This window comes from Schistocerca serialis, chromosome 6 (assembly GCF_023864345.2).
Source record: "Schistocerca serialis cubense isolate TAMUIC-IGC-003099 chromosome 6, iqSchSeri2.2, whole genome shotgun sequence".
In the NCBI taxonomy this organism is placed as follows: domain Eukaryota; kingdom Metazoa; phylum Arthropoda; class Insecta; order Orthoptera; family Acrididae; genus Schistocerca; species Schistocerca serialis.
In genome coordinates, this window is record NC_064643.1 from 645,887,696 (window position 1) to 645,915,546 (window position 27,851).

At 37.3% G+C, this 27,851-nt stretch overlaps 1 protein-coding gene across 2 annotated transcripts in view; it reads right to left on the minus strand.

Moving 5' to 3' along the window:
- Positions 1-27,643, minus strand: part of LOC126483636 (myosin-11-like) — a 239,549-nt gene extending 211,906 nt beyond the window's left edge. Inside the window, exons 1-2 of one of the 2 annotated variants that reach the window (XM_050106692.1) lie at positions 27,545-27,643; positions 3,958-4,063 (exon numbers count right to left, since the gene is read on the minus strand). In XM_050106692.1, coding sequence (XP_049962649.1) covers positions 3,958-4,056 — 99 coding nt within the window. In that variant the 5' untranslated portion in view covers positions 4,057-4,063; positions 27,545-27,643. Of the gene's footprint in view, positions 1-3,957; positions 4,064-23,362; positions 23,487-27,544 lie in introns of those variants that run through there. The other variant, XM_050106693.1, reaches the window with a different exon arrangement.
- Positions 27,644-27,851: the final 208 nt, after the last annotated feature.

Below are 27,851 nucleotides of genomic sequence, written 5' to 3' on the forward strand. Positions count from 1 at the left end.
GGACCAATTTAGCTTGCAGTCTATGTACACACCCAGGAACTTAGACAAGTCAACTTGCTTTATTTGTTGTCCATTACATTCTACATTTATATCCCCCGGTTCTTTATGTGCTGTGTGAAACTGTACATAATGAGGTTTTTTTTATATTTAGAGAGAGTCCATTACAGTTAAACCATTTCAGAATGCATCAAATGCATTGTTTGCAGATGTTTCCCAGTTGTTCCCTGTTGCTTTGTCAACTAGAAGAGAAGCATTGTCAGCGAATAGTGATAGTTTTTTGTTAATACAGTATACAAATTAAGTTTTCTATGATTTCTTTGTCTTTTGTTAATGTTCCACATCCCTGAAGATTTTCCTTCTTGATGAGATCTACTGAATATGATGAATGAATATAATTATTCACCCTATGCTTAAACAGCATTATACACAACATCGTAATAAAAAAATTTATGCCTCAAATCATAATACGACACAGACAACCAATGAATTAAAAATGAAAACAAAAGAACTGCTGTAAATTTTGAAATGGGGAGGGAAGAAACAGGTACGTGAAAAATAAGTTTTTTTTCTCATTGGGATGAACAAATTAAAAATATCAAGTGTGACCAGCCAGTCACAGGGGACTACTAATAAGCAGATAAGAAAGGAGTAAGCAGAAATCACAGGAAAGAAAATAATCAAGGCAGTACACACTACAATAGATCAGTGGATGTCACAGGAAAAGGCATAAGACACAGGATAGAAAATGATCAGAGCAGTGCCAACTACAATTGAGCCGCTGTTTGGAATAATACAAAGAAAGAAAGACAGAAAGAAGGAATTTGTGGGAATAAAGTTTCTAACCCACAATTCAACAAGAACTGACATTTTAATCAGACAGAATGGGCATGTTATAAGCGAGACGGAACAGTTCAAGTTCCTAGGTGTACGGATAGATAGTAAGCTGTTGTGGAAAGCCCATGTTCAGGATCTTGTTCAGAAACTAAATGCCGCTTTATTTACCATTTATTTAGAACAGTATCTGAAATAAGTGACATTTCAACACGAAAAGTAGTATACTTCGCATATTTTCATACGCTTATGTCATATGGTATTATTTTTTGGGGTAATTCTTCTGATTCAAAAAGGGTATTTTTGGCTCAAAAACGGGCTATTCGAGCTATGTATGGTGTAAGTTCGAAAACCTCTTGTCGACCCCTATTCAATAGTCTGGGAATTTTGACATTGCCCTCACAGTATGTATTTTCTTTAATGTCGTTTGTTGTTAGCAATATTAGCTTATTCCCAAGAGTTAGCAACTTTCACTCAGTTAATACTAGGCAGAAATCAAATCTGCATGTGGAATGCACTTCCTTGACTCTTGTGCAGAAAGGAGTGCAGTATTCTGCTGCATCAATTTTCAATATGCTACCACAAGAACTCAAAAATCTTAGCAGTAGCCCAAACACTTTTAAGTCTAAACTGAAGAGTTTCCTCATGGCTCACTCCTTCTATTCTGTCGAGGAGCTCCTGGAAGAGCTAAAAAATTGAGCAAATTCCAGTGTTACATTCTTGATTTTCTTTATTTAAACTAACGACTTGTCACCTGAATATGTTTCTTATATTTCATTTTATCTGTTTCTACAATCGTGTTATAATTTCATGTATTGACTCGTTCCATGACCATGGAGACTTCTCCTAAATGTGGTCCCACGGAACAATAAATAAATAAATAAAAATAAAATAAAAGGTGTTATGGCGGAAAAAATTATTTGTGAAAGGGAAAATATCAAGATGGCTATCAGTGGACCTGTGAACCTGTCACATCTATCAATAATATTGTCTCAGTTACTGCACAATCACATGGCAGACAAGATCAACCCACTGATTTGATAGAAATAACAGTTTCAGAGGAGCAACATTTAAACTGAAAGTGAGTGGTACTGTAGATGCTCCTCATATACAGAAAACAATTCAAAACTCTGTAATGAAGATCTTTAACAAACATCTTCAGTCCAAATATAACAAAACAGAATATTTGACAACATAAGAAAATCAGGGATTGTTTGAAAACTGAGGATTTAAATATAATAATAATGCAAGACTTAGACGGTTTTTCTGTAATTTGCCTTTCTCTGGCTTGATGAGACCTTAATAAAATCTGTCTTCCTAGAAAATTTGTATTGGTTGACTACTGAAGGTCAGTATGAGGAATGCCCATATTCCCAAAGCATAACACAGAAGTTACAAGTATTCCTAATATGATCACACAAAGTAGAAAAAAAAGCAGAAATGGCAGCAATGAAAATTGCAAAATTAAATTTTACAACAGCCACAGTTCACGCACCGTAAACAAATCTTGCACAACATCAACAACTAAAACTACAGCAGGAGCAGCAGCATCAACACCATCAGGAACTATTCTAGCACATTACTACTTCACTACAGCTGCACTCCATCAGAAAATTCTGGGCTATTTCTGGAGAAAATGGAATGGATCCTAAATATGGAAGGATGTGAGGTTATAGTTTGTCATACCTTTAACAGTGGCTTTTTTAGTAATCCCATCAGACACACAGGTCAATGATTCAGGCATATCAATATGTGTAACATTACATACATTGAGCAAGGATGCCTGTGGCAGGATCAAGGCCAATATCAAAACATCAGTCGCACGAATAGAGATGATTCAAGAACATTTTTCCACACAAGTCAAATTATCATTTGGTGCCACTTCTCCCCCCTTTTCACTTGCTCGCTTTCATCCAAGCCAGTTTCCACTACTACTTGATACACACCGTAAACAAATCTTGCACAACATCAACAACAAAAACCACTAAAACTGCAGCAGGAGCAGCAGCATCAACGCCGTCAGGAACTACTCTAACACATTACTACTTCACTGCAGCAGCACTCACAGGCTCTGTTGCCCATACTGACATTGCAATCATTAAGTGAAGCTCATGAATTTAAATTTTAAATGGTTCAATTTTCATTCACTAGTCAATCTGATTGCTCTTCCCCGTACTTCTGAGGATTGTCTATGTTGTTATGTACAGACAGCTGACACCACAGTCCTTCATGATCAGACATATCTAGTACAGCATGTCCAAGACAAAAGCAACCCTGCCCTATAAGCAACGCAGTGTAATTTTACTGTTTTCCAATCTTCTAATCATGTGATGAGTGTGGTTAATTGTCAAAGCTTCAGCTTTTGCTTGAAAGTGCAGTGAACATCTCTTCTTTGTTCTCTGAATTATTTATATGAAATGTTCCATATTCATGAAACAAAAGGGGTGTTTTCATTTAGAGCTTACATCTGTACTGGTTTTTTTAAAAAGAGTTGCAAAATTTTTCTTGAACTCGTCCAAAACTCCAGTATTCCAGCAAAAAGTAGTATTCAGAAAATGATATCAAAATAGTTTAGCCATAAGCTTTCAGTTCAAGTTCCTGAAATTACTGTTAGCCCAAAAAAAAAAAAATGTAAGGCAGATTTCACAACAGACAGGTGGTAAACATACATCTTGTCATTCTGTACTTAAATGCTTAGACCAGAAACCTTACCAAGTTTAATGGGCTCAGGTATTACTTCTAGCTGATAAAGAAAAGGGGATTTAGTATTCTGACTGATTCCTTAAGAAGACTGATTCCTATATGTGGAGTTTGGTTAGCAAAATTCCACATATTAAAATGAATTGTATCTCCAACCTTCCCATTCAGCTTGTATGTGAAGCACTCAAACTATAATGACAAATGCCATTAAGATGAACAAACCCTTGCAATAATATTTTTATATGGTATTCAATAGGGAGAATGGTAAAAGCTTGAAAAAATGTAAGAGAGAAGTAACAATTATGAAATGAAACTGCAAATGGAAACTTAAACATTAGCCTCAAAAAATTTAAATTTAATACACTATAAAATCCAAAGTTCATCATTAAAATACTCAGAAAGATGCTGTATAAAAATAGTATTTACACGTTTAAGCTGGAGTTCATGTAATATCTCACGCAACTGTCTCTCCAGATTAAGAGCATCAGGTTCTTCAAGCATTTCAACCTCGCCTGTTAACTGCATTCTCCTCCTGCAGTGCAAATTGAGAAGAGTACTTGTTAAATTATTTCAACAATACTCAGATAGTTTGTATCTATTTACTTACTTTATTTTTTTAAATCTAGACACATATGAGATACAGATTAATTTACAACTGTATCCAATCTCTCCCAGTCCCACTTTGCCAATGACAGTCACTGAATCAGTATCTGTTCTAAAAAATGTGGACAGTTTACGAGAGTGAAAGTAACCAGAAATTGCATTAAACTGTCCTATCTAATAATTTAAGGAGAAAGACTGGATATATAAAATTCTGACCAAATTCTATGTAAATATTAAACTAAGGTATAGGCATAATCCATTTCAATTCAGGCAGACTAGGACAAAATCTTACCTTCATAGTCTCGGATGTTATTGAATTTAGCATATGTTGAAACTAAGGACTAAGTAAGGAACACGTATTTCTTTGTTTTCTCCAAAAAAAATTCTGCTCCGAGATACGGCCCTTCAAAGATGACACTGCGCATACCATTTTGAAGATGCAAATTTTGTAAAAAAATTTTAAAATATTGTACACATTTTGTTGGTTTTTTTTTATTTGAAAGATAATTGCTTTATGATATACAGGACATAAAAACCCCTCTGAGGCCTTTGATCATTTTTATGTTAATAATTGGCAACCAATGCTGTACAATCGTAATAAAGTCATGAGATGTTCAATTGACTCTTTTTATTACAACATGTTACGTGTTTCGGGATTACACCCATCTTCAGACATCTGTTACAAAAAAGTACAAAACATAAGTGAACAGCACATTCAACACGTCTCAATGTTAGAGAAAATGAAATCGGGTCATATGAGTTACATACCACACACTTCAACTCCTTCCTAACCAACCGGACATGCAGCCTTGACAACTCAAAGAAAGTGTCCAATAGCATATGATTATAACTGCAACACAAGAAGTCTTGAAGCAGAGCGTATACTGACGCTAAACAAGTCAACTAGCAGCGAAGCGTCCTCGGTAGGGGGCACTGCATGGTCATGTGCTCCAAGCGTTCACATGTAATTTAATAATAATGTACTCAGAATGTAGCACCTAACAGGGTGTAATTATGACTAGCAACTGGAATGGTACTTCTGTACACGTTAACACTAAGGCATTTTTTTTTTTTAATTTAAGAACTCCAAATTTTTACATTGCCATACTATACCTAAAGCCAGTAGTGGCACTAAGCACAACTCAAACCATATATCAATATAATATAAATAATTTGGGGGGAGAGGGTGGGTAGGGGGCGGGGAGGGGTGGGGGGAGGAGTTCCTTCATGAACAAACATTTCAACTTCCCAAATCTCTAAAAGAATACCACCAAATTAAGTATAACCAACAGTATCCATCATAAACTAAATCCCAGTGATCAGCTCACATATGCAAGTGTCTTAGGTGCCATCTATTAAAGCCAACAGCAACCACGTCAGCGGCAGCCATCCGCCTATCGAATTACAGCCAAGTAATATTCATGGGCCATGATTGCCCAAATAGAAGCCTTCAAACAACAACTTACACCCCTCTACCACATGGAGAAAAGTTTAATGGTGAGAGGAAGAAAATTTTCATAAAATCCCAAAACACACACGTGGGTTGTACGTCATACATTCCTTATATAAACGAGTGGCACGACAATTGCACGAGTCCTACCTATGCTATCTGGATAATGGAGAGCTCTGGATCTAAAAAAGAAACATGAAAATTGTTAAAACTTTGAAGTCTAAAATCAATAAAATAAACCATTGTGTCACCAAGGGCCACCCAAAGGGTACGGTGGTGAACAAATGCGTATATGCCAACCTATCTACCCATCTAACTTTCCCCATATGACATTGAACTAGCCAACCACTCAGCAAAAATCCTAGCCTATCATAACGGTACATACACAGAACACCACCAGCTCCTATAAAATACACTATCATAACTTCTTATCAAGGCTCACAGCTCCAAACTTAAAATAGTAACTGTTCAAACAATCCAAAAAGCCAGTTGTTCCCATCAGAAGCCTGTTCATTAAAAACTGGGTGGGCAGTGTGCTGTATCCGCGCATAGATCTCCAGATCTTCGAAATTATCTAAAATCTTCCCTTTTGGTTCTAAATGCAGAATCCTTAGACTATCTTCTATTGGGGCCAGCTTATGGCCAGTCTCCCTCATATGGCACCCTACCCCACTATTATTACTATAGTATGTTCTCTAAGCCTTGTGGCAAAATCCCTACCCGTCTGGCCAATGTATGTCCCAGCACATACTCCACATTTAATTTCATATACACCGGATTGCTGAAATTTATCTGATTTCCCGTCTTCCTGATGTCGCATTATTTCCCCCAACTTCTTCCTTGTATGGAAGCCTACATGAATGTCAGCTTTCCTGAAGGTTCTAGTTATTTTTTGGCAACATGGTCCAACATACTCCATTGACACAAACTTACTATATAATTTTTGGTGGCCCAGCTGCTGTGTCTTGCTAAGAATTTTAGCTCCAAACTCTCGTATAAATTTTTCTGAGTACCTGTTAGCCTGTCCTATCCTTACTTATCATTTCAATCTCCCTATCAGTGGCTTCTTTGCTCAAATTAACCCTTCTTCTATTTCCAGGTGACATCTCTGTCACAGCACTTCATTTGCATGAAAAGCATATTTTCAGCACTTCACAAAATGCTTTCATCTCTACTTGCACTCCTGTCATTGAAGGGACACTCCCCCACTCCATACATCCAGTATGCGAGCTCATTTTACACGTGTTAGTGTGGTGTGGTGGCTGTACTGGCTCTTGGGTGACTTAACAAGTCACCAGCCAATAAGAGTTCACTATCCAGAAATAGGTGACTTTTCCTCGATTATGACTGAGCATGTTCTTTGAGACTCAGTGTTTTAATTTAAGAGGTTGACGATTGATACTGTTGCTCAATACAGTACAATGGAAATTCATGCAAAAAGATGGGACTGAGTTATAAGCGGCACAAGAAAAGGTGGTGGCTGGGGCCCTTTACCACGTATTGACTCAACTGTCTTGTTTTTCCATTACCGCTGGAATCTAGCAGTAGTTGTACCATAATTGCGTGGTGAAGCTAAATGTTGCATGTTTGTTGACAACACTGATCGCGTATTATGTCAGTATTTCCTCTCTCACGTGTCCATAATAGCCCAAAATATTCCCTTAACTCTGCCATTAAATGGAAAACAATTAAATGACAAGGTCAGTTGTAACAACTCCGTAAACTCAACGACTTCATTATAAACCATCTTACCTTTCCTTGGCAAATTTTTGTGAAGAATCTCCAGTGTCTCATTGACTGGGATGTCCGTATACAAATTAACTACATCAAATGAGACTAACACAGCCTCTCGGGCACCCTAATATTTTGTAGAAGGCCAACAATCTCAAAACTATTACAAACACTAAAGGTCTCCTTAAAAGTATAATATTCTTTCAGTTTATCGTGTCAAAATCTATTCATATAGTAATCTGGGCTTGAACAAGCACTAATAATTGGACGGAGGGGTTTCTCAATTTTATGGAGCTTAATTTGAGCCCTCAACTGTGGCATTTTGGGATTCATCATGAAAAGCCTCTTTCTCTTTACAGCTGAGTCAAACAGGAAATGCGAGTCATTAATACATTTTTTAATATCTCGGCTAAACTGAGTTAGGGGCTTTTCACTGAAAAATCTTAGGGTCTTAGCAATGTAGTCACTATCCTTAATCAACACAACGGCGTTTCCTTTATCAGTTTTGACTACTAAGATCTTATTGTCCTCTAATTTTAAATTTAATTTCTTCACAGTATAAGAAAATGTACCTGGAAAATGTGGCATATATCTAGCTCGCATTAGTGCATTACAAGTTGCCACAGCTATATCGGCCTACAAAATTTTGGGAACTTTTGCTAAATCACATCCATTCTTAACCTCGGTAATCACCCTCTTGATGATTTTGCCATTAGTCTGTGAAGATATGTTATTGGACACTTTCTTTGAGTTGTCAAGGCTGCACATCTGGTTGGTTAGGAAGGAGTTGAAGCTTGTGGTATGTAACTCATATGACTCGATCTCATTTTCTGTAAAGTTGAGACGTGTTGAATGTGCTGTTCACTTATTTTTTGTACTTTTTTGTAACAGATGTCTGAAGATGGGTGTAATCCCGAAACGCGTAACATGTTCTAATAAAAGAGTCAATTGAACATCTCATGACTTCATTGAGATTGTACAGCATTGGCTGCCGATTATTAATTGCTTTACGATTACAAATAAATCCTTAATTTGGACTTATCTGTCAAAGTTCTTGTACTATAGCGGTCTGAACTATTTTTATAATTTATGGAAAAAAAATCTTGTTTCAAAAATGCCAGTCCATAAACTTTTTGTTTTTTTCTGTTGATTAGTACCATATAGTTCGACATTCCCTGAAAAGGAGAGCTTCCACTTTTAGGTTTTATAAACAATTGAAGTTTTTATTACCACATTATCACATAACAGGCTCATAAAAATCAAAACCTAACAGAATTTTAGTTTTGAAAGATGAGTAAGAGACTCATTTATCAAGCATTTTAAAAGTGGAAACAGACAAGAAAAGATGGCAATGTACATGTAAATACGAGTTTTGTTTACACTTTAGGTGGCAATTGTTAGCAAGGCTCTATTATGTATTGGATATTTCAGGATGGCGTACAACCTGCGTCCCGCTTTGGGATTCACAAGAAATGGCTATGAAGCTGCAACCCGTGGTGTACAATCGTCCGAAGCCGGCCAGCATAACAGTACTTCTAATTCAGAGGAGCATGGGTGTTCGACGGAGATTTCACAACCTGAGTTTGACGACGGATGGGAGGTGCCACTGTCGCGCATGCCAGAAAAAAACTTAAACTCGTCAGATATATCATAATGTTTCAATATGGAAAAGTTCTTTGCTAGTTCATCAAATTTCTCTTGAACCCCCATCTTCCCATACTCAAATCTACATCCATCGGCCTGTGTATACTCCGTCCGCCATTTACACATGCGACCGAAATACGGCCTAGTCAGAGTTGGGCGACGACATTCTATGGAAATAAAATTAATTATTCTGCAGCTGTAATTGTTTTGGAGGAACTGTGGTATTCACAACCTGAGTTTGACGACGGATGGGAGGTGCCACTGTCGCGCATGCCAGAAAAAAACTTAAACTCGTCAGATATATCATAATGTTTCAATATGGAAAAGTTCTTTGCTAGTTCATCAAATTTCTCTTGAACCCCCATCTTCCCATACTCAAATCTACATCCATCGGCCTGTGTATACTCCGTCCGCCATTTACACATGCGACCGAAATACGGCCTAGTCAGAGTTGGGCGACGACATTCTATGGAAATAAAATTAATTATTCTGCAGCTGTAATTGTTTTGGAGGAACTGTGGTATTATAAGCCTAATTTAGAAGAGCTGTTGGAACAATTTAGGGTTGCATATAGAGAGTATGTATTCATGCCAAATGGTATAAGGTGCGCCAACAGGTACTTTGACTTTCGTCAGGGTAGATATAGGCCTCTATGGTACATTTATTAGAGCCTCAATGAGTAAAACCTCACAAGTCATACCTCAGACGCACAGCCAACGGCCATCCTAGAAAATGGCCTCGGTCCAAAGCGGTAAGAAAGAAGCAGTTATATTTATACGGGGACACAAATATTGGCAAGTCCACGCTTATCGAAAAGGTCATTTCCAGGAAGCAACACGTATACATACCATTTTGTTCCGAATTCGGTTTTAATTATTGAGGCACTAATAAATGGTGCCAAAATGTATGTGAAAGGTCCAAAGACTTAAAGGTTTCAATTTATACAACTTCTTTGCATTGCCTTTTGTAGTGAAATTACCCAGTCAATGAACTAAAAATGTGTTCCACTGCTTCAGGATCTTCCTTTGATATAGAGTGATGCCTTCCTGTTGAACCAATAGGAACTGGAACACTTACAATCTTCAAAACATTGTGAACAGGAAGTGAGCACTGATGGCATTGTTGCTGTCCTTCAGCTGGGAGTTCTTAGCTTACGTAAAAACTCACGTTTTGATGCGGAAACGTGTAAAAAATGCGGAAAAATACTGAAAACCAGAATCACATGCAAGGAATGTAATAACTCGTATCATTTTCGATGTGCAAAAGTGGACTCATCTGTGAAAGAAAATAATGAATTTATAACATGCTGAAACTGTAGTCAGTGCTGCGTTCAGAACTCAAATAATTATCATAAAGCAAAAATTTGTGACTGTAGATGTGAATTATCTGTTCTAGTCGGCGATATGGTAAGTGAAATCCAGAGCCTAAAGGCTTAAGTTACTCTCTTAAATAAGAACGTGTGTGAATTTGAACAACAGCGCCTGATGAACGACTGCAGGCCTAAACTAAAAACCAAGGAAAGCTTTCCTGCCGTCAATACTCAAAACAGGTTTCAAATTCTCGAAGAAATAGTGGAACAAGAACAAGTTCAGTCCGTGCAAACTAAAAGTAATCCTTCAAGCAGCAAAAAAACTGTCAGTGATAAGTTCAGAAAACACGAAGTCCCAAACTCGTGTACAAAACGTGAAACTGAACGTAAACAAACCGTCCAAGGAAGTGGAATCTGTGAAATTACATGCAAGAAATCGTCCCTAGGGAAAACAGAAGAAACGACGACAATCAGAAACACAAGCAGGGCCAGATTCTATTATATGGAGACAGCCATGGACGTGAAATAGCGCAAAACATCGCAAACATGCAAGACAACTTTGCAGCTGTAGGCCACATCCAGCCTGGAGCCCCTCTTTCTGCTGTGGTGAAGCCGCGCATGCAGTAGTGTGACTCCTTCTCATCCAATGACTGTGTCGTTATTATGGGAGGTTCATTTGATGTAGCAAGAAATCAAGCAAATGATGCAATTAGACATATGAAAATGGTACTAGGTAAGTTAAATGACACTAAAACAGTTGTCAACATTCCACAGAGGCATGATCTTATGAAACAGTCTATTGTGAGCCGGGAAGTTCATAAAACAAATGACAGGATTAAAGATCTATGTAGTAAATTTCAGAATGTGTCTCTAGTAGATGTCAGCTATCTAGAAAGGGAGCTGCACACATCTCATGGTCTGCACATGAGCAAAAGAGGCAAAAAGATCATTAGTAGCAAAATTATTGAGGAAGTCAGGTGACATTGTTCACAAAGTGATCAAAAGAAGTCCATTGCCATGGGGTGGTACAACCCACCTCAACAAAATCTGCCACAACACCAGCCACCGCTGGCAAGCCAGGGAAACTTGTGAAGCCTGCTTGCCTCATTGCTAGTCCAAAATTATCCTCTAAGGTCCAGCAGGAAAAACTCAGCCTAAAAATCATACACCAGAATCTTGTTAGTCTTAGAAATAAGCATAATGATCTAGATGTAATTTCACGGATTGACAAACCCGATATATTAGTTGTAACTGAACATTGGTACAATGAAGCTCTGATTTGCATTAGCCAACCACTGTGTATGAAATTCTGCACAGCCTTCAGTAGAAAAGACAAGACTGGGGGAGGTGTAGCAATTTTCACTGTAAATGAAAGTAATTTTAATGTTATTGATGTGAGTGCCTTCTGCTTGGAAGGAGTCTCAGAATTTGCTGCAATAAACCTGAAATGGGGTAGAGATAACATAACAGATATCGGTGTTTACAGGCCACCTGCAGCAAATACAGATACCTTTTTTGTAAATCTTTCTGACTTGCTTGTATATACAGACACAACATTTTCTGGGCCAAATGGTCATGTAAATATTATAGTTACAGGGGATATAAATATAGATTTATTAACAAATGATGTCAGCACCAAAAAGTTACATCATCTGTGTGATGAATTTAACCTGATCCCACTCATTCGGGAACCCACTACAGAAATTGGCAATAGTAAAACATGTCTTGACAACATAATAACAAACATGAGCCACCTATCCCACAGTGCATCGGTTTTAAAACTAGCCATCTCAGATCACCATGCAGTACAACTTAAATTGGAACGCCATGAGGCCCCCACTGTCACCACAAAGCAACAGTTTGTAACTACAAGAATAATGTATAATGACAACATAAATAGACTAAACTGCATGCTAGCACAAATAAAATGGTTTGAAAATAATAACTTTTCATATGATAACTTTGCTGCTGACTTCTATTACTGCTTTGATACCACATGCCCAGTTGTAATCACAAAAATGAAACAAACAAAAAATATTAACAAAAATATTTGGGTAAATAGTAATGTCACTGAAGCGAGGGAAAAATTAAGACTACTCCACAGTGCAATGCTGAATAATAGAGAGATTCCTGAGCTAAAGGAAGCCTTCAAAATATATCAAGCACACTATAAGGACTTACTCACACAGACCAGGAGCAACTATGTTGCAAATAAGCTTCAAAACTCACACAACGTAACTACTGGCATCTGGGCAGTCATAAACAATTTTAGAACCAGCAATGACAAATCCTGTATGGACTTTACTATTAACCACAATGGCATGCTCATAAAAGACTAACTGGAAATTGCAAATATTTTTAATGAATATTTTTCTTCCGTAGGAGAAGCCATAAATGACAAACATAAAAACATGCACTACAGTTTTAAAGGCAATACATGTGACCATAGTATATATCTAGCCCCCACAAACTGTGCAGAAATAATGGGCATCATTAGCTCTCTAAAACCCTCTAATTCAGCTGGACATGATGGCCTAAATACTAATGTTTTAAAAAGGCTGTAGCCAAAATGTCTCTGTACCTCTGTCTGCAGCAGTCAACAATATAATAGAATCAGGCACCTTTCCAGACAGACTAAAAATAGCTCAGGTAACATCCATTTTTAAGAAAGGTGACAACAACAAAATAGAAAACTACAGACCAGTCTCAATCCTTCCTGTCTTTTCCAAAATAGTTGAGAAAGTTATATACAACAGGATTATAAACTTTCTTAACAAACACAACCTGATGTTCAAAAATCAAAATGGATTCATAAAAGGTAAATCAACTAGCACTGCAGCTGCTCAACTAATTGAAGAGGTGTTAGGGGGTATCGAAAGCAAGGAACATGTGGCAGGTGTATACCTAGACCTGGAAAAAGCCTTTGATTGTGTGAACGTTGACATCCTATTAGACAAGCTATGGAACATGGGCATTAGAGGCGCTGCTTATGACCTAATAAAGTGTTATATGAGCAATAGAAAGCAGTTTGTTCTACTTAAAACGGAAAGTGGTGTCTACAAATCAGAGATCACTTGCATAAAATATGGCGTGCCCCAGGGCTCGGTGTTGGGTCCTCTTCTGTTCTTGATCTATGTAAATAATATTAAATACTGTACTATAAATTCCAAAACTGTTCTGTATGCCAATGACACGTCCATTGTATGTAAAAAGGAATCATGTAATGAACTAGAGGCCGAGTGTAATAATGTGACAAAAGAAATTGTTCAGTTTTTTAATGAAAGCCACTTAAATGTAAGCACCAGTAAAACATGTTTGATGGAGTTTAACAAAAGTAGTTTGAATAATGAAATTAAATTATACATGGGCAACGAATTGGTAAAGAAAGAGTCCAGTGTAAAATTCCTTGGCGTAACAATCCAAAGCAACCTGAAATGGGACACACATATTGACTCTCTAGCAACTAAGTTGTCAAAAATATATTTGCAATCAGTACTATTAGCAAGTTCTGTAGAGACACCATAGTCCTAAAGACTGCATACCATGCTCTTTTCTCCTCTCACTTGAACTACGGTATTGAAATTTGGGGAGCAACAACCAAAGCTAATCTAGATAAGCTACTCATTCTTCAAAAAAGGGGTGTGAGAATAATCTGTGGAACAAAATATAGGGAATCTTGTCGCAACTTGTTTCCAAAAACAGAGGTGTTAACTGTTATAAACACATACATTCTAAAAGCCATATTGCCTGTGAAAAGACTGCTCCCAAACACTTATTCAGATTTCCACCAGTACAATACTAGAAATAAAGAAAGATTTTACACTGGCAGCCACAGAACAGCACTTTACGAAAAGGGGCCTCAGTATGCAGGTATAAAATTAGCTAATGCACTGCCTAGAGCAGTCATGGCTCTTCCTACAATTAAACTGAAACATCAGCTTAAGAAATTTTTAGTAAAACACCCTTTCTATACATTAGAAGAGTACCATACTTATATGAAGAACAACAAATGCTTTGTGAAATTATGTGAATAGATAAGTAAACACCTTATTGTAATTTTGTTGTAAATTAATGACTTATTCAGAAGAATGTGTCTTGTGTATTGTACAAATAACTGTAATCATTACTGTTTCCTTGTACATTTGCAGTGTACCATTCGATGTTGAATAAAGCTATTATTATTATTATTATTATTATTATTATTATTATTATTATTACCCTATATCCAGCAGTTGGTCCATGTGGTAGCCTAAAGTTCACTGCAATTTCATTTAACTCATAACTGGTGTCTTTTATGTCTGCAATCCACCAGTCACAATCATACACACACCACAAACATCCGCCTTCTCAGGTTGTGTATCTGAATATTATCCTGCTGTTTCTGAGGTGTTGGCTGAACGAACGAAATTTCTTCCTTCTTGGTCTTTAAAGGGCGTGCAATATAAGTTCACCCATCACTTTGAGTCCAAAAATGTGTCTTCTGAATTCCTTTCATCAGAGTTGTTTGTTTGGACCATTCTTCCTTTTTCTGCTCACAGAATTCTTCGATTTCCTCTTTGGACAAAAGAATGAAAGCTGTGGCTGTGTAAGATTTCATGACTCTTGTAAAATCTTCAGCATTCTGAATCACAGCTGTATTTGGTCGGGAAAGATTATGCTTTGTAGCATGGTGCTTCAGCAGGCGTCCTACACCATCACAAGGCCCTTTCCCGTGACCAGTAGCACTGTATACCCAGTCAGTTGGCACAAGCAACTTACTCAGTTCAAACAGCTGGTAACAATTTTTAAAATGACTAGGAGCACCATCAGAAATAATTATGATATTCTCTGCCCCTGTTTGCAGTTGAAGAATATTGTGCATTGCTAGCAAAGCATCTGCTGAGTCACATCCTGTGTCATCACTTATAACTGCAACACTTGTGGTCTTGTTTTGAAAATCAATGTGCGATTTGCAGGGGGGGATGGGGGGGATTTCCCCCCATCTGCATCAGAATATCCCCTCCTCTGGTTTTAGTTTATGCATCCCAACCTGAGATGTTTATTTCCCACGCACTGGAGTAAACCTTTACATATAATTTAAATTTGTGGAGCCGAACACTGAAAGTTTTTAATAAGTCTTACTATTAATATGTTTCAGTTTTCTACCATCAGAATAAGTACAACTTTCCACAAATGTGCCTCTACTTTTTGAATTCCCCTCGTATATCGGTACCCGTATGTAGATGTTTTTGCAAATGAGCTTTAGCTATAATGTACTTTTAAAGATACAACAAGGGATGGCTTTTTTGATAGTGCATACGCGTCAATAGTGAGTTTCAGCATTAACATCTATTTATAAATAGTTGTTTAACCATGTGTAACGCCATGGTCCAAGCTAGTAACATATGTAATTCTACTAACCCCCTAAGACATCCCCCCCACTGGTAAAAGCACAAATCGCACCCTGTTGAAAATATGTCACTTCTGTAAAACTTGAAACCTGGTCATTACTCCAATGATACCCTTGTACTTCTTATGGGAGATTTATAGACCAGTTCTCAGCAAAATCACAGTGAAGCACAAAACATAGTTCTTCAGCCTGTACACACCCTTTCACTTCTGCAGTATGTTGTTGTTACAATTTCTTCAGATGCTGGTGTGTTACTGCTTTCGCTAACCATTTACCAAGTCCATCAATGAAACTATCAAAGGTAACAGTTTTCTTAATTACTTTATTTTCCTCCCTTGTTGCATATGTAATTTCTGCAGAGTTTTCTGCTACGTCTTCCAGGCCAAGTGTCTGCAAAGACAGTCCTCCCTTTCCAGGGCAGTCACCACATTCTTGAAACAAACAAGTCTCTCGCTTTATGTCACAAACTACTAATGACTTCACGTGCCCAACCAAAGTGTCATATGTAAGTTCTTCAAAATTATCACACAAAGTTCAAAATTCACTCAGTATACACACAAACATACCTCTCTAGGTGGGTGTGTAACTGCCCACTTAGGTCGTAGTGCATAAAATTTTGATCTTCCGATATGTGAAGTTGTATAGTTACTCTTATAAATTGTAAAAGTTTCTGTAATACTGCAAGTCATGTACCTCTTCACTTCCACAACTTTTTGACTTTCAACTGTTACAGTTATAGTGTCTTTTTTGAAGGCACTCTGTCAAGAGCAGTCCCATTTATCTTCCAGATAAAATGACTGCACTATTTGAACTTGATCTGCTTCAACAGGATGACCATAATAGGGATCTGGTCTTCCAAACATTCCTTTTACAGACCTCACATTTCTTGATTTGTCTATCATGTACTCTGATACTGATGGAATATGGTTCAAAACAGTTTTCTTTGAAAATGTCTCTGGAATAATAGTTAAAACTTGCACCTTTTCACTGTAGGATTCACAATATTCAACAGCTGAATTGATATTTGTGGAAAATTCCTGGCAAGAGGAGCAAGAGTGCTTTGGTTCATTTTCTCCTGAAGATAGAATTCCTATTTTGAAGAGTGTGGTCAGTTTTGCTGTAGTGTATTCATCCACAGCTTTAGTAATTTCCCTGCACTTTCTTGATGCATAGAGCTTATGACTCGATTTCACTGACCACAGTTTCTTAACAGGACTAACACCTATCTCTATAGTTGGCCGATTCAGGGTATTTAATTCTTCCTCTATTGATGCAAAATCTGCATCATCTGCACCATGGGAGGCTTCACCTTGTTCAGATATTATCATTGTTGTTATTCTGTCAAACTTTGAAACAGAGTCTCCAAATGAGGTCACTTATTCCCAACCTGAACAAAGTCCGTTTTTTTGTCTTATATATCACTCTTTTATTGATATGCAAATAGTGAGCACACTTCACTCTCCTGTGGCCTCAGTCAGAAGACATTTCAAACAGTCCTTTTCGCAAAGCACACTGCAATTGTGTCAACTGGCAAATTCCTCATGAAAACACAGAATCCACTCAATGGCCTCAGGTTTCTTAGAAGCCTCTTCAGTAAACAAATTAGCACTGAACAATTACAATACAGAAACCTGCAATGAACAACCATGGCAAAGAAACTGACAAGACACCACAACGAAGTGTAAGAAATATCTATAACAATGAAAGTGAAAAGAAATAATTGAAACAAACAAAGTGATAAGAAACTGCAACAAAGACAATAGAAATAACCCTTGGAAGTTTAAAAAAAATGATTTTTTAAAATAAAACCTGTCCAACTTAAAAGTGGAAGCTCTCCTTTACAGAGAATGTAGTACTACATGGTACTAATCGACAGAAAGAATATAACTTTTCTGCACTGGCATTTTTGAAAAAAAAAATTCTATATATTATAAAAAAGAATTCAAATGGCGACAATAAAAGAACTTTGGCAGATATGTCCAAATGGAGGATACCACTGTAATGACAAAGCAATTATCTTTCAAATAAAAAACCTCTAACAAAAATCTAGAACTGTTAAAGGGATACAGCATTTTAAAAAAATTTTCGAAATTTGCATCTTTGAAATGGTGTTCGCAGTGTCATCTTTGGAGGCCTGTATCTTAGGACAGGAATTTTTTTGGAGAAAACAAAAAAATATGTGTTTCTTACTTACTACGGTGAATTTTAACATATGCTAAATTCAATAAAATCCAAGACTATGAAGGTAACCCCCTGCTTGGAGTGATACGGATTGTGCCTATACAGAAATCTGTATGCCGTAGCACCAAACACTTATTAATTCCCATGTTATAGCAGATAGCCACGTTTCAGCAAACAGTAATTCTGAAAGGTCTTCATCTCACTTGTGGCAGAAAGAAATATGTCATGGTCCACAGCAGCTGAGTCAGGTCACTTGCAGTAGAGGTTACATCATCTACAGCAGAAACCAGGTCATCTACAGTAGAAGCCAGGACATTTGCAGATGAAAGCAGGTCACCTCCAGCAGAAGACCTTACACCAGCAGCAGAGGACCCAACATTGGCAACAGAGGATACTACACCAGCAGCCAGAGGCACGACATCAGCCGTAATAGAAAAAAGACCCTTCACTCGCAACAAAAGATCCATCCTCACCAATAGCAGCTGCAGTGAGCATTACAATGCAGCAAAAAAATGCTTACAAGGTACAGAAAACCTGTTGTACTCAAGAATTTTTGGTTATCAGCCTCAAAACAGGGTCAGATATCACACAGCAAAGTGTAAGCACAACTGTAACTAGTCTCTAATTTAGAAGTTTTCATATTTTAATCTATAATATTCATAGTTTGAGAAGCATATCTTTTGAACCTGAAGTTGCAGTTAATAATTCCAATATTGACTGTATGTGTATTATGGCACACAGGTGTAAGGATTGTGAATTAGGTACTGTTAATAATATTAATCATGATAATTTGTCTAGTCAGTTCTGTACAAAGTATGCTAAAAGTGGGGAAGTTTGTATTTTTCTTAAACCTAATGTTGAATATAAACAGAGGTGTAAGGCAGAAGCACTGATTATTGAAAAGAATCTTTAAGCTGCTGCTGTTCAGTTTCATGGGTAGCTGGGTAACGTAATAACTGTAGCTGTATATAGATCAGCTAGTGGGGCCATAATCATTTTCATTAACAAATTAGTCTCTGCTGGACATTTTGTTTATTGAAAAAGCAATTACAGTCATCTGTGGTGACTTCAATAAAACCCTAGTAAAGTTTACTCTTATATAAAGAGCCCCACAAGAATAAAAAATAAAATGGAAATGTCTTGTAGACAAAATATTTTAAATTGTTGACTCCACACTGATAAAAATTATTAACACCGATCTAGGACTATCTGACCATAATAATCCTCATCCTTACAATTTCAGCTCTATCTGTGAAAGAAATTGATGAACTTCTTTCTTATACAAGTAATTTCTCATTGGAAAACTATGGTACTAAGTAATGAATCTGATTAGAAGTACTTTCACACTCAGGTAGTAACAATGCTTTCTGTTCAATATTTCTGACTAATTCTGAGATGCGTTCTCCAGAGAAATTGACCAGAGTCCATTCATATGGGATCAGTAAATCTAGTACCTTAATCATGTCAGGCATTAAAATTTCCTATACGACTCTAAAAAAGTTCAGGTCTCAAATGGAAAGACTGACAGTTTATAGAATGCATGAAGACCTGTAAGAAAATACACTGACAGGTAATTGCATATGCAAAACTACTTAAAAATGATAGCATAATAAGATTGTTGGGTAATAAATAAAAACCTGTATGGGAAATCGTACAAAAGAAACAGGGAAGAGAGATGAAGAACAGGTAATTACAGTTACAATTACTGATAATATTAATATTGGCAAAAAATTCCAACAATTTACATAAATGATTACTTTATAAATGTTTCCCAAATGCAAAGCTTAAATTTCATGAATCATAATAAACTTATGTATCATACACCTGCATGCAGCATGACATATAGTTCCTCCTAGTGAACATGAATTAGGAAACATGATTAAAAAGCCTATGATAAGGTAAGCAGGACGAGATTATGGGCTATACCCACTGACCATTGTGTACCACTAAATTTGTTGAATGCCATTAAAGCATTGTATGCTAACACTGAAATTAGTATAAAAGAAGAGTTATTGACTATAAATCTGGGACTAAAACAAGGGTGTGGGCTCTCACCAATGTTTTTTATATACATAAACAAAATTACAGAAAAATGGAATCCTAAGAACCTCAGGAAGATAGACCTGGGAAAGAACAAATTTCTTAACATTATTTTATTTGCAGACAACCAAGTTCTCCTAGCAAACAGTGAAAGTGTTTTACAAGAAAAGTGTTTAAATGGAATAACATTTTACAAGCTTACCATATGGTTATAACTGTAAATAAAGCAAAATTAATGGAAGTGGAAGGGAAACATATAAGAAGAGTCAAAATAGTGATAAACAATAAAATAACAGAACAGGTAAATTTATTCAAATACCTTGGAGGCAGATACATCAATACACAAATCTACTTCACTTGTTGATTAGATTAGATTAGATTAATACTTGTTCCATAGATCGTGAATACGGCACTTCGTAATGATGTGGAACGTGTCAGGTTAATAAAAGATGTCTGTACAAGATATTACATTACACAAAATATTGCATGACACTAATATTTAAGTTGGTTTTTTTTCCCTCCCTTAATTTATATCTAAAAATTCAGCCAATGAGTAGAAGGAGTTGTCATCTAGAAATTCTTTTAATATATTTTTAAATGTTGGTTGGCTATCTGTCAGGCTTTTGGTGCTATTTGGTAGGTGACCAAAGACTTTTGTGGCAACATAATTTACCCCTTTCTGTGCCAAAGTCAGATTTAACCCTGCATAGTGAAGATCATCCTTTCTCCTGGTGTTATAGCTATGCACACTGCTATTACTTTTGAACTGGGTTGGATTATTAACAACAAATTTCATAAGTGAATATATATACTGTGAGGATCCCTAGATCCTTAAATAGATGTCTGCAGGCTGACCGTGGGTGGGCTCCAGCAACTATGCCGATTACACGTTTTTGAGCAATGAATACTTTTCTACTCAACAATGAATTACCCCAGAATATGATGCCATATGAAAGCAGTGAATGAAAGTAGGCATAGTAAGCTAATTTACTGAGATTCTTATCACCAAAATTCGCAATAACCCTAATAGCATACGTAGCTGAACTCAGACGTTTCAGCAGACCATCAATGTGTTGGTTCCAGTTTAACCTCTCATCAATGGACACAGATACACAGAAATATACTGCTATAAATGGTTGTATATGGAGATATATTGGTAGAATTATGAGAAAACAGATAACACAAAGACTGCACAACATGGTAGCTAAGCCAGCTCTTATATATGGTAGTAAAAACAGAATCCTAAGAATAAGAGGTGAATGAAGAATTGAAGCAACTGAGATGAGGTTTCTGAGGTCACTTCTTGGACTGACACTAAGAGAGAGAGACTGCAGAGTGAAGATACAAGACAAAAACTAGATGTAAAAACAACAGCAGAAGAGATGAGACACTTACAAAAAAAAAAGAAAATAGTATGACCGCAACAAAAGGATGCCACCTGAGCATCTGCCATGGGAAGTGCTACATTTCAACCAATCTGGAAAAAGGGATACAGTATAGCCAATGAAGAGATGGAAACAATGTAATTTATCATTCACTGAGGGAATGTTCACCCACGGATTAAAAAATTCAATTTATTCAAGAGTGCTGACAGGCATAAAGCTGAAAATTATCGACCCAAATCACTCCACTCAGCATGTTCTGAGGTATTTGTGACATTAATGAAACCATAAATCACCAAATTCTTAAATGACTGCAAAGTACTGAATATAATCAATATGGCTTTTACAAAGGTCAAAGCACAGAAACAGCAATCATGGTTTATACAAATCAAATAATTAGAAACCTACAAAACAACTTCAGTGTTGTAAGGGTTAATTTACATCTTTCTGAAGCTTTTAATATTGTTAAGTCAAGCAATCTTTTTCGAAAAGCTGGACGCAATGGCGATAAAATAGATAGTAAACAAGTGTTTTCAAGTATACTTGCAAAATACACACATCAAAAAAAGTTTTGCATCACCCCAGTTCCCAGAACTTCTGAAGATAGACGACTGTGGATATAGTATCACAGACACAATCCCTTTGACTGTTCAGAGATGTCACTAAACCCACCCAAAGATGAAAACAACCACACATGAGCAGTGCCTAATATGACATAGGGGGTCCGGCAGCCGATCAGTTCCAGTCATTCCACTAGGAAGGAGGTACATGGCTCGTGTTGTCTGTAGTTCAACCACACATAGACAGTCAATACCACGGTTCAATTGTGCCCGCATTGTTACTTTGTACCAGGAAGGGCTCTCAACAAGGGTTATCCAGGTGTCTCAGAGTGAATCAAAGAGATGTTGTTCGGACATGGAGGAGATACAGAGGGACAGGAACTGTCAATGACATGCTTCGTTCAGGCTGCCCAAGGACTACTACTGCAGAGGATTTCCGCTACCTACAGATCATGGCTTGGAGAAACTCTAACAGCAATGCCACCATGTTGGATAATGCTTTTCGTGCAGCCACAGTTTGTCATGTTATGACTCAGATTGTGTGCAATAGGCTGCACGATGAGCAACTTCACTCCCGATGTCCATGGCAAGTTCCATCTTTGCAACGACACCATGCAGCGCAGTACAGATGGGCCCAGCAACATGCCGAATGGACTGCTCAGGCTTGGCATCAAGTTCTCTTCGCCGATGAGTGTCACATATGCCTTCAACCAGACACTCGTCGTAGACGAGTTTGGAGGCAACCCGGTCAGGCTGAACGCCTTAGACACACTGTTCAGCGAATGCAGTGAGGTGGAGGTTCTCTGCTGTTTTGGGGTGACATTATGTGGTGCCGACATACGCCACAGGTGGCCGTGGAAGATGCCATAATGGCTGTACAATACGTGAATGCCATCCTCCGACCGATAGTGCAACCATATCGGTAGCATATTGGCGAGGCATTCGTCTTCCCAGATCACAATCAGCACCACCATTGTGCACATCTTGTGAATGACTTCCTTCAGGATAATGACAGTGCTCGACTAGAGTGGCCAGCATGTTCTTCAGAAATGAAACCTATCAAACATGCCTGGGATAGATTGAAAAGGGATGTCTATGGACTATGTGACCCACCAACTACTCTGAGGGATCTACGCTGAATTGCCATTGAGGAGTGGCACAATCTGGACCAACAGTGCCTTGATGAACTTGTGGATAGTATGCCATGACGAATGTAGGCATGCATCAATGCAAGAGGACATGCTACTGGGTATTAGAGGTACCGGTGCGTACAGCAATTTGGACCACCACCTCTGAAGGGTGAAAATGTTGTTTATGTTGATCTCTATTCCAATTTTTTGTACAGGTTCCAGAACTCTTAGAACTGAGGTGATGCAAAACTTTTTTTTACGTGTGCAGATCACAGGCTGTGAAACTCACATCAGCTTATTCTAATCATAAAATCAGATTAGTATATGACCCAAAGAATGTTGAACTAGGTGTGCCAAGAGGTAGTTTGTCACACCTCCTTCTGTTCTTTACTTATATAATTGATGTGCAAACCTTAGAAACTGCAGCTAAGATCATGTTGTTTCCAAATGACACTTGCGTAATAGTGAATGTTGTTAGACGATCTCTATCTGCATCTGGTCAAGTCATTGCATGCATAATTCAGTACCAAGTGCCTGACCTGTTGCAAAAAAAAATTACATTCAATTTGGGAAAATGAATCAAACCCAAGATCTCCAACTCGTACTGGGTGGAAGAGGGTTACAAAGAGCATGATCTACAAATGTTTTAGAAATGTATGTTGATCAAAGCTTAAACTGGAAAGTCCATGTAACAGGAACTCTCCCAGAGACTCAGCTTGGCATGTTTTGCTTCAAGAATCATTTCTAAACTGTGCTCCTCAGAAGGTGCTAGAATGGCTTACCTTGGTTACCTCCTGTCCCTTATAGGTTTATGAAATAGCTTTTTTGTGATAAAACTGATAGTCAATTAAATAAAATTTTTACGTTACAGAGAAGGGCTGCTCGAATCTTGTCACACAACTCTACAAGGGCTTGCTGCAAGCCCCTATTTAAAAATTGTACATGCTTACAGTAGCCTCCCTATACATATACAAACGTGTTGATGACAAGATCTAGTCTTGGAGACTTGCAAATTAATAGCAATTGCTATAGTTATTACACATGTAACTGTTGGACCCTACATGTGTAGTGAGCAAAAATAACTCATACTCAAAGACGTTGGAGAAGAAAACATCTTTTAGAGAAGAGGTAAAAACATTTCTTCTTGAGAAGAGTTTCAACCATGTAAGTGAATATGTCAGTTTACAGAGGTACTTGGCCCCTATATATTGTTGAATACCATGTAATCTGTTAACACATGTACGACCTATCCTGTGTGTGTCTTTGCACAAGAATGTTGCTGCTGTTGGTCATCTGTTTTCTCTGCTTCAGATTCAGTGCACTACACCTCCTCAGAGAAAGGATGTGTTGCAAGAATAGTTGTGATGAATATAGTTTTAGCAGGTGTTCATGTGTGGTTGGCAGTATTTTTTTCCAGTAACATTAAATAATAGATTCACACATTTCTTTCAGAAGTGTGATAAAACAAAGTTTCCTGTTTGGTTTATCTAACTGATCATACTTCTTGTGCATGTTGTAAGCTCCTTCTAGATTAGGTACAGGTGGTTCTCTTTCCAAATCATACATGGTGCACAGTGACTAAACCAGTGTTAATGCACTGATATGGGAAGAGCCGGGTTCATTTCCCAACTGGGCTTCCTGACTTGGTCTTTCGCATGTTGCTGTAGGTGAATGCTGATATGGTTTCATTGATAAGTCATGACCATCTTCCTGCCCTGTTCTTGTCTAATCTTACCCTGCTTTGTATAGGCTTCATATATGCCTACACTAGCCTACTTCTGTAATGTAACTGACAGGTCCCATACTGTTGTGGCAAATGGATAAATAAATAATAAAAGTAGCTGACTGATGGGCTGTCAGATAACTGGAATGTATGATGAACTTCACAGCACTAACATGTCGCGCTTGCTCCAGTGCCCTCATGGTGACAAGATGATGTGAGGGGTTTCTGATTTACCTGTGATGATACAAAAGAAACAAATTGCTCTTTATTTCTGTGTGTGATCTCTAATGGTGTGTCTCTGATTAAGACATATGAAATATGACATAATGGACTCTAGTTTTCAGTGGGAATAGCGCTCAGAAACTGAACCACCCAAGTACACCATTGGCCCAGCTCAGGAGTTATATATAACACACACCCCACTGGGGAATGAAACATTACTGCTCCAAACAAACCCTAAACAGTAGTTATCCATTGGGGCCTTTTTGTCAAAGATGATAGTCCAGCAATGTATGCAGGGTAGCGTTTGTGGGGTTTGGAAAGTAGGAGTGGGTTGGTGACTGAATGAATGTTTCCACATGCCTGAAGAGCCTCCTTCTTGATTGGATGCATGGAACATGATGATGAACGAAGGTATCGCAGATGTTTGCTGAGTACATATGTAGGTCTCATAATGGGGTGTCATTGACTTATAGGTACTCACGACATGGCAACTAGAATTTTAACTTTGGACAAAATTCATGAGAAGCTACTGGGCAGCCAGTTCACAGATATGTGGACAGTGAACGGAACAGTTTCAACTATTCAAAATAGCAAGAAATCGTGTAACACTCGGGAAAGATTTTTTTGTTTCAATAACGAAATACCAGCAAACCGTCTGTCTGTTTAACTGATTGTGGGAGACTAGAAGTGTAAATCACGCAGTGTCAGCTTGTTTTTCATTGGGGATTAGAGGATAGTTTGTATTTGTTTTTACAGTGGCACTGTGATGTCAATTGTAAATAAAATCAAAAAATGTGATTACGATAGCAAAAATTTGCTCTCTAATGTTCAAAAATTAATGGATATGAAACACGATGGTAGTTAATGAAAACCTCGTAACTCTATTTAGTTAAATTTTGCCGGTGAAGCAAAACTGTCTCTTAAAAAAATAATATTTCGTGGTATAGAAAGTTGCAGCCTGTCCGAACTGTATAGTACAAGCCTTTTCATTGACAGATATGAGAAACCCATGCACTTTCAAATCTCTTTCGTTGCGGAGTTACTGGAATTACGAGATTTCGCGCGGTGTTACACGAGTTTAACAACTATCGTACAGCACATTTCACTAAAGTGGTTCTAGAAGCACTGGATGAAGGCAACTATGTATCTGGCATATTCCTTGACCTGTCAAAGGCCTTTGATACAGTTGACCACCAGAATCTATTACTTAAGTTAGAAGCACTAGGAGTAAGAGGGGTAATCAACAAATGGTTCCATTCATACCTTAAAAATAGAGTACAGTGGGTAGAGATCTCGCATGTCTCCAGTAGATCAAAGTTCATAGAAAAACACCTGTCAGATCCACAGCATATTAATATTGGGGTCCCTCAGGGAAGTGTGCTGGGTCCGGTGTTGTTCTTGATTTATATAAATGACTTTCCACAATATATCCGACATGGAGAGAAGATATTGTTTGCCGATGACAGCAATATTATAATCACCAGTGAGACATCAGCACAAATGTTGGAAAATTGTAATGAATCACTGAAAGATGTCTACAAATGGTCTACAGAGAATAAAGTGACCTTAAATATTAAGAAAACAAATAGCATACGCTTTAGAATAAACAGAAAAAACAGTCCCCTAAAGTTAAAGCTACATAACACCTCTGTAGACGAAGTGCCCACCACAAAATTCCTAGGGTTGCATATTGACAGCCAGCTTAGGTGGAGTGAACATGTTAAAAAACTCACAAAAAAGATATCTACAACGTGTTACGCACTTAGAGTTCTCTCCTCAGTATGCAGCGATGAATGTCTAAGAACTGTATATTTTAGCTATGTACATTCAGTCATAAGCTATGGGATAATTTTCTGGGGAAATAATGTACTCAACTTACAAACAGTTTTTAAAGTGCAGAAGAGAGCAGTGAGAATTATAACTAAAAGCAGTAAGTGGGCTCACTGCAGAGAACTATTCAAAATACTTGGTATTCTAACTGTTCCCTGTTTATTTATGTTCCACACTATAGTATATATAAAGAAAAATATAGTGAATTATAGTACAAACAGCATTTTACACAGCTATAGCACAAGAACAAGCCACTGCCTTCATCTAGATAGGAGAAACAAGCATAAGACCCAAAAAAGTTTCTTGTATCAGGGTGTAAAATTGTATAACAAGCTGCCACAGGAAATCAAAGAAATTAACAGCATGTACTGTTTCAGAAAAACTCTTAAACTGTATTTTCAGGAACACTGTTTTTACACAGTAAGTGAATATTTAAATGTTTGAATGTAATTTAAGTGACATAATGACATTGTATTGTATATTCTGTAAATGTATAACAAGCTGCACAGGACATCAAAGAAATTAACAACATGTACTGTTACAGAAAACCCTTAAACTATATTTTCAGGAACGCTGTTTCTAAACAATAAGTGAATATTTAATTGTTTGAATGTAATTTAAGTGATAAATGTCATTGTATTTGTATACTCTGTAAATGCATATAAAAGTGTCAATGTATCTGCAAAAATCACTGTATCCAAACTGACAACATCCATACATTGCAAAATGTCTACGGATGGCTAATCAAATAAATAAATAAATAAATACTCCTATATAAATAACGCTAGTCGATATAGCGCTACCGATACCATTACTCACTGTAAGAACTTAACTTTCCGTTTTCAATAGATCTAACTCGGAACATAGATTAAACAGCAACTCAACACGGTACAAAGTTCCATTCAATTCACCCTCTCCCTTTCCTTTGTTTTCACCAGTGGGGGCCTCAATATCCTGTTGCAGGCGGATTTACTGCCTTACAAAAAAGGTGACATGGCAAACAAGAAAAACATAATAATAACTTTCTTGTATGCGTCTATCAAGTTGCTAAACACGAGGTTTGTTTATACAGTTGTTTATATCTTTTAGTTTTGTAAAAAAATCATTTTGGCAAAGGGGAGCAGTT